Here is a 7,659-nt window from a genome sequence, read left to right on the forward strand (position 1 = left end):
GATACTGCAATAGCTAAATCTCAAATAGGATATGTATTTTTAAGACATGAAGTTGTAATATCATGGAAATTAGTGAAATAAATAATAACTGTAATTTCATCCAACCATGTAGAAATTATTACCTTAAATAAAGCATCTTGAGAATGTATTTGGTTACAATCAATTGATAAATTCATTCAAACAACCTGTGGATTTTTATATGATGATTCTCCAACTATCTTGCATGAAGACAATAGTGCTTCTATTATACAGATACAAGTTGGTTTCATTAAAGGTGACATGACAAAGCATTTTGATCCAAAGTATTTTAGTTATATCTATGACTTGATTATTGATCAAGCACTTATAATTAAGAAAATTGAATCTGTAAATAACCTTGTTGATCTCTTCACCAAAGCTCTCCCATTGTACAACCATTGTCGACTTACTTATGGCATTGGTATTCTGCGACTTGCTTTTCTTGAATAAGAAAGTTAATGAACTCTTTAAATAATTAAAGAAAATGATGTTATAGTCTTTTTTCTTCATCTATGATTTTGTTCTTAGATATAATAAGTTTTTTTTAGATAAATTTTTAATGAGGTAACAATTGCTGATCTAACGAGATTATATAAAAATATAGATTATAATTCTATACAAATTTTATATTATATAAATATTATAATGAGTAAGGAGGAGTGTTGAAAGCATTAAATGTAGCCGATGCTCTCCATAATATTTACTATAGTCTATAGTAAATACTATAGCTACAATATTTGGAATGTAGTGGAGAAGAACTGTTTATCCTCTCCCCTTTTCCTCTTGTATACTAGACACAACTAGATCAATAGTTTTGTGTATGAAGCTCTCTCTCTCCTTAAAAACTCTCTTGTATTTGTATATTACTTACTACTACTCTTATGTCTTTCTAAACATTTTTAACACTCTTGAAGTCTCTTTTGGCAAAGATAGAATAGGACTAAATTGCAAGGAGCATGACAATAGCAATTTGCAACACACAAAAAAGTAATTGAGAACTGGGAATGGAGCCAAATGAAGTGGGCAAAGAGGGGATAGACATCATCGACCAATCCAATTCGCCATTTGTAACTCCACGTATGTAATGGAACGATTGTATTTTGGTGTGTGAAGCTCTCTCTCTCTTTAGAAACTCTCTTGTGTGTCTATTACTTACTACTACTCTTGTATCTTTCTAAACATTTTCAACACTCTTGAAGTCTCTTTTGGCAAAGGTAGAGTAGGACTAAATTACAAGCAGCATGACAACAACAATTTGCAACACACATGAAAGTAATTGGAAAGTGGGAATGGAGACAAATGAAGTGGACAAAGAGGGGATAGACATCATCGATCAATCCAATTCGCCGTTTGTAACTCCACTTATGTAATGGAACGATTGTATTTTGGTGATAGTCACATGATGGGTGGAAATATCAATTTTTTAAATGATTAATAATAAATGGAATCACTGTTCTGTGTTCGGCACCTTCGGCATCCACTAGGTAATTTGGATCATTTCCGATATTTAAATTTTTCATAAAATTCAATGACTAGTTGAATCCATCTTATTCATTTTTATTTTCATAATTAGTGCCCATGCCTGTAAAATACTCCAGCGAACATACCATTCCAAATGAAATCGGAACAGCAAGCAGTCAAGCATCGAAAACAAGTCGATGCCTCCCACGACCTGGACACAACTTGGGCATGATGGGCAACCAGAATCTCAACCCTTCATGCACTACTGCAAAATTTTCACGCAATGTATAGGGATTGATTGCAGCCGGTGAGGGTCATTCGATGGAGCGCTTGAGCAAATAATCGGTTCGGATGTCTCCAATGACTTTGTGAAGCACTTCATGGTGCCCTTTGGGATTCAAGTCCAAGTAGTATTGGAACAGCTCCTCTAATTCCGCTTCACATTCCTGTGTTTCGAGTATTGTTACAGAGTTCATTACATTACTTTCAGAGGATTCTTGTGCTCTTGTCAAGTGAGATATTCATTATTTCGAGGGAAAGGCTAAAGATTATTCGAAGGAGCTGCATATTCAATTATATATTACCTGCAAACCTTCTTCTTCAATCATGCTAACCATCGACAAATGGAAATCATTGTAGGGATCCGAAGAGTGCTTGATGAGCACGTTTGGGCTATCAGCGGCTGCGATTGCAACCTGTCTGACAATGGTATCCTCCTCCAGCTCCTCGATGATCTTAGTATCACCGATCCTCTCTGTCTCTAGATGCAAGTCGGTGAGAGGAGATGGTGTGGTCTCGTGAGGATCCGGGAAGCACAGGCTGGGCTTCGGAAGCAGGCTGTCGAACACTAAATTAACGACCGGAGGGGTCATTGAAGGAGAAACGGGGCAAGAGGACTCCTGCCAGGATCCGATGGAGGAGTTTCTCACATGGCTGCTGTAATCAAAGATTGGTCGTCTGGAGCTTGGCTTCTCTTTCTCTTGCTCTGCTCCCCCGCCATCAAATTATATACCAAGTCTGCATTTAGATTCATCCAGGCAGAAAATTCTTTTTAACCTTCTTTCTACTCTAGAAATAAGAATACACCATTCACCCTTCCACAATTAACTTATCAGAGCCATACCAGAAAGTGTTTTCAGTTGGTGATTTACTGAAAACTGTCAATCTACTTGCCAGTAACGGATACGGATTAAAATGGTTGGTAGTACCGGGGTGGGGGTGGGGTGGGAGTGAGGTTATATTTTAATAGCAGCACCTGGGTGGAGAGGGGGGCGCACCTTTTGCGAGTTTGACATGAAGGAGGGCGGAGTGGACCAGGGGAGAGGAAGTGTGGCAGCTCCCGGAGGACTTGCAACGAGTGGAGGTGGAATAGTCGACGCTGCTGGAGGAGAAGGTGGAGGTGGAGGTGGTCGAGGTGGTGATAACTTCCTTGTCGCGGGTGTGACACCACATGCTGCTAGTTGTAGGAAACAGTGAGTCCTTCTCCTTCATGCTGCTGCAGGGAGGGGGGTGCTCAGAGCCATCCCATGATCCGCACATCGTGGGAGCATAGCAGCAGCACTTGGAGTGGCATCGTCCAGGATCACCAGGAATGCGATGATGCTTCCCGGTGTCAGTGCTGCTTCGTGAGCAGGATTTGGTGGCGCTGAGGGGCCTATGCCCTTCCTCCTGCACGGAGCTCGTACTCGCCTCCACTTGGCCATACGTGCCGTACTCCACGGCCATGGGCTTGCCTTGCCTTGCTCCCACTTGTGGGCAACCTGCTTTCATGCATCCATGTTAACATTTTATTTTATGCCATTCCAAAATGATATTCTAGAATGTCAAACAATAAACTCTGCTTGTTAATCTTTCACTGCCCTACCTTCAAGCCAAGAAGTATTACAAGGCAATCAATGCCACCTTAGTAAGCTCAGCCCACATTGCATGCAGCTGGAAGCAGCAACCTATTGCATTTGTAGTTCAATTGGATTTGGTCACCAGTGGACTCCCACTGTCCATCCTTTCCAACATTTGGAGATGTAAGAATATCACTCTTTGTACTTCAAATTGGGAACCATACCTGAAGCTGAACATGATCTTCCTACATCAAATGGGGGTTTTAGGTTTCTGCTCTTTTGAGTTTTTTTAGTGGGTTCCAACTTTCGTAACAATGGTGGTTGATGAACAAGATCCACATCTTTCTTCTTTTGTGCCATTGGATAGTCCTACACTCCACTTTCTTTCAATATTTTTGAGTGATATGATGAAGATTACACTAACACATTTGTAAATTGTATATGTCACATTCTGTCAGGATATTGTTTTATTTCAATCCAATTATAATTTCTTATTAACTGCAACAACAAATAATAATAATAATAATAATAAAAATCATTTTGCGCATGTATTGTAAACTCCATTGCATAAGATAGACCATGGTATTGGTAATTTCAACATATCACATCATCGTCCACACAGGGCATGATCTATTTTATTTTATTTTATGTTATTTTTTGAAGGAATAGTCTTGATGGGTCCAATTCTTGAAAAATTGGTTCAAGCAGCAAGGAATGAGCTTTATTGTGATGTTATTAATACCACTGTTTCATTTCATTCACTTAATTCATTCATTTCATTTTGTACTGCGTGTGACGATGGAAGAGACAAGATGCGAGTGCGAGAGTGTGGAACAAGGGGGTTAGGTTAATTTTCACGTGGAAGTTCACCTGGCGTTGAATGCGGGTGCACATTCCCCGAATGTTTTGCAAGTGATTCAAAGCTTCGAATGGAGCTTCTTTGAAGTTGAGGTGCGAGAGCTCCATGGAACACAGAGCTCGGTGCCGCCGCAATCTATTCCGACTCAAGGTGGATGCCGAAGGAGGAGGGCTCTCCCACGTACTGAACCCCGTGAACCCACCTTGCCGAACCCGGTCCACTCGTTTGAACAATTCCCGCACCTCCGCCATTTCATCTTGCCATTTCGGTGGCCTCCGCAACTTCCTGTTGGGCCCCATTCCAACCCCTCATCAATTAGGTTCTTACACGACGACTCTTGTGCACCAATGAGCATTGCACAAACTTCATAATTGCGTCTGCCCAATCAAGGTCCAAATGCTGTGAAATGAATACGGACGACGGCTGCTGTCGAGGGGGCTGATAATTACATCGCAATTTGGTCTCAAGAGATACAACCACACCGCAGGGGGCGGTGTTACTGAGAGGGGCTTGTGAACGAGTATGAACAGGATAATTTGGTGCAAAGAAGTAAGGGCGTTCTCGCAACTTCCTCTCCTGCCCAACACACAATGAAGTAGCCTGTCGAGCCTGAATTACGTGGGGACCAAACGGTCAGAGACAGTTACGCTTCAATTCCGATGAATGCAAGCGTGAACTGCTCACATGTGTGATCTCTCTAGACACTTCCGTTTCCCAGCGAATAAAAGTCGGTCCATCTATTTAACAGAAATCGTTCTGTCATTCGGGATGTCACTACGCTCGGCTAGCCAACCTTCGGAAACCTATTAGTTTAGAAAATGTGGGGAAGTTTAACAATCAGAATTTGTTCAGCTGCTGCGTAGGAACACAGAAAATTAGATCCATCACAACCGTATTAACCTCCCGAAGTAAGCTGTAATGTTTTCACTGAAGAAGATACAGCGTCTCTCGCAAATCAAAGAGCTTTTCCGAAGTGAAATAGGATAAATAAGTGTTGTATCCAACACGTTAACCTTAAAGGTGATCCCTCAAAGTGTGCTGAACCTAAATAAATCCGAGCCTTAGTTATAATGTCAGGATGAATGCGCAGGCATCGGAAGACCTCGGATTAACAAAGTCATCTACATTTTTTAAGATGGAAAAATTACACAGGGTTGTTCAGGAGTTTCCCCTTCCACTGTCTAATCGATGCACAATTGCAACCTGGACGATCATTCTTAACGGCAACACTGAAACTGAAACCAGAATATCTGCTCGACTACAGTAATTCCACGACATAACCTATTCGTGCCAGGTAAACATGCTATCCTCGCTCAAGCGCCAGGAGCTGCCAAAATCACTCAAAACAAAATCCGACGACCAGGACATTTGAAGTGTATTCCAAATTCGAGCACCATTCAATCAAAACCAACTCTTGAGTGGTCACCTTAGAAAACCACGCGACGTAGACACTGCAGAATCATCACTAATGCATAATATACCCATGAAAGACAACACGAAAAACCCTTGATCACGCCGTCCATGCTCGTGATATTGCGGCTCTACAGGCAAACCAATTTGAAGTTCCCAAATGTCAAATCCTGTACCAAGTAAGCACAAGAGCAAATCCACTCCCATCTGAAAGCCCGCAACCTGTAGACGGTGGCAGTTGCAGCGTGGCGAGACAAAAAGTGTATTGAACATGATGCATATGAGCAGTAAGACAACGCGCCACAGAGCCCTAATCCTACACTTCCTCGCCCCCCACAACCCGGAAAAAACTAGTGCCTCAATCCTCTTCCTCGGCATCCTGGTCTGCGATGTTGAAGTACCGCAATTCGTACACATTCCTGTCCTTGTTGGATGCAATCACCCGGAGCCAGTCCCTCACATTGTGCTTCTTCAAGTACTTCTTCGTCAAATATTTCAAGTACCTGCAAGCTCCACGCCCGAGATGGTACGTCATGAGAAATATGAAACCTCCTTAGACATCGGAACTCTTACCTTCCTATGACACAGATTTCTAACTATTGATCCAGAATCAAGAGGTCGATACAGAGGGGATCCATAGTGCCTGAATCTAGTGCGAAAGTCATATCAAACAACCCAAACCGCACTAACTTCAGTGCCAGAGATCTTCCATTGTTCTGGAATCCGCTATCAACATGCATTGAGGTACACGTGTATTGATCAGGGTTCCTTCCAAGCCCTACAGATTGTCGCAAACCCGTACATTAAAACGCCGAAAAATTCTAGGTTGCCATGAGAGATACAAGTGTGCGTATGACGGATAGACAATGTCCTGGCACCCTGTGAAAAACTCTGTTGAAAAGCCTATAGTCATGATAAAGACTACATAGTCCATGAATTTTGAAATCTAGTTCACAAGAAGCCCGAATTAGTCATTCGAATTGCATTTATCTTCTTTTGAAGATGACACGTTGAGGGAAAAATCAGTTTTTTCCCAGCTGAAGTGAAAAAAATTATTTCTTAAAAAAGCCATATCTCAGTAGCCAAATGAACAGTGATAAATTACTCGACGTGTTAGAGTAAGGAACAAGATAGTTACGATGTTATTGGAACGCTTGTGTGTCACTTGATGAGAGCGCAGAAATTATCTCATACAAAATGAAGATGCACATGAAAATACAAGAGCTAGAGGGAATGCTAAGAAGGAACGAAGGACGGGGACGGATTGGCGCACCTCTTGGAGAAGGAGCTCTCGGAGGAGACGCTGATCTTATTCTTCTCGCGGGAGATGGAGACAGCGCTGCCGAGCACGCCAGCCTTGCCGTCGACCTTGATGCGGTCGTTGAGGAACTTCTCGAAGGAGGCGATGTCCATGATCTTGTCCTCGACAGGCTTGCCACAGTCAATGGTGAAGGTCTGGGCCTTCTTCTTCCCCTTCACGGGAGCCACCTTCTTGGGAACAGCCATGGCCGGCAGAGAGGGGAGAGGAGCAGGAGGAAGAAGGGTAAAAGAGTAGGAGGAGGCTGTCGCACAGCAGCAAGGCTGCGCAGCGAGGCAGAAGAGGAGGAGCACGAAGCGAAAGGAGCTTCCTTCGTTGCTATCCTCCCTCCTTGTATCCAAAACCCTAACTAAGCCTGGCTCCTCTTCGTCCCCTCTCCGTCCTCCTCCTCGACGAACGATGACTGGCATTCCGCAGCCATCCGTCCCCGTTACCCGACCAGAGGTTCCTCGTCAATTCATTCGTTTGCATTCTCTCTCTCATGATGTTCACTTTTCATGCTATCATTGCGAGAATCACAGCCTTATTCTAATATGAATACATTATATATGTGTATACTTCTTTCCTTCTTTTAATCCTATATTCTACAAAAATATATTGTTGCACCATAAAATCATCAAATGACATAATTATTGTATTTCCTTATAATTGAAAAAGCAGAAGTTTTTAATAATACAATTTGAAACATCAAACATAATCTAAATGAATACATGCCAAGTAAATCAAGAAGCAGCTGTAAACATGAATTTATTTAG

General features: G+C 42.2%; 2 protein-coding genes across 3 annotated transcripts; both read right to left on the reverse strand.

The window, feature by feature from the left end:
• Positions 1-1,349: 1,349 nt before the first annotated feature.
• LOC112288901 (uncharacterized) lies at positions 1,350-5,246 on the reverse strand. 2 transcript variants are annotated; one of them, XM_024533638.3, is made up of 6 exons: positions 4,626-5,246; positions 4,188-4,461; positions 3,542-3,686; positions 2,757-3,239; positions 2,064-2,464; positions 1,350-1,925 (listed from the first exon to the last, which is right to left on the reverse strand). In XM_024533638.3, coding segments are annotated over exons 1-6 (1,437 nt in total). In that variant the 5' UTR covers positions 4,628-5,246; the 3' UTR covers positions 1,350-1,793. The 2 variants fall into 2 exon arrangements, with proteins under 2 accessions (XP_024389406.1, XP_024389397.1); XM_024533629.3 differs by having other exon boundaries at positions 4,188-5,246.
• Positions 5,247-5,747: 501 nt separating this feature from the next.
• Positions 5,748-7,195, reverse strand: LOC112288911 (large ribosomal subunit protein eL22y). Its single transcript, XM_024533651.3, has 2 exons — positions 6,860-7,195; positions 5,748-6,089 (listed from the first exon to the last, which is right to left on the reverse strand). The coding sequence occupies exons 1-2, from the start codon at positions 7,090-7,092 to the stop codon at positions 5,945-5,947; spliced, it is 378 nt and encodes a 125-aa protein (XP_024389419.1). The 5' UTR covers positions 7,093-7,195; the 3' UTR covers positions 5,748-5,944.
• Positions 7,196-7,659: the final 464 nt, after the last annotated feature.

This window comes from Physcomitrium patens, chromosome 1 (genome assembly GCF_059467195.1).
Source record: "Physcomitrium patens ecotype Gransden chromosome 1, ASM5946719v1, whole genome shotgun sequence".
In the NCBI taxonomy this organism is placed as follows: Eukaryota; Viridiplantae; Streptophyta; class Bryopsida; order Funariales; family Funariaceae; genus Physcomitrium; species Physcomitrium patens.

What these genes read in the sequence shown, in the direction of transcription:
- LOC112288901 (XM_024533629.3), bottom strand. Translation starts at nt 4,475, where the DNA reads ATGGGGCCCAACAGGAAGTTGCGGAGGCCACCGAAATGGCAAGATGAA. An exon ending in GCACCCGCATTCAACGCCAG is followed by an intron (nt 3,687 to 4,187) that starts GTGAACTTCCAC and finishes AGTGGAGTGTAG; the next exon opens with GACTATCCAATGGCACAAAA. An exon ending in TCATGTCAAACTCGCAAAAG is followed by an intron (nt 2,465 to 2,756) that starts GTGCGCCCCCCT and finishes GCGGGGGAGCAG; the next exon opens with AGCAAGAGAAAGAGAAGCCA.
- LOC112288911 (XM_024533651.3), bottom strand. Translation starts at nt 7,092, where the DNA reads ATGGCTGTTCCCAAGAAGGTGGCTCCCGTGAAGGGGAAGAAGAAGGCC. An exon ending in GAGAGCTCCTTCTCCAAGAG is followed by an intron (nt 6,090 to 6,859) that starts GTGCGCCAATCC and finishes TGGAGCTTGCAG; the next exon opens with GTACTTGAAATATTTGACGA.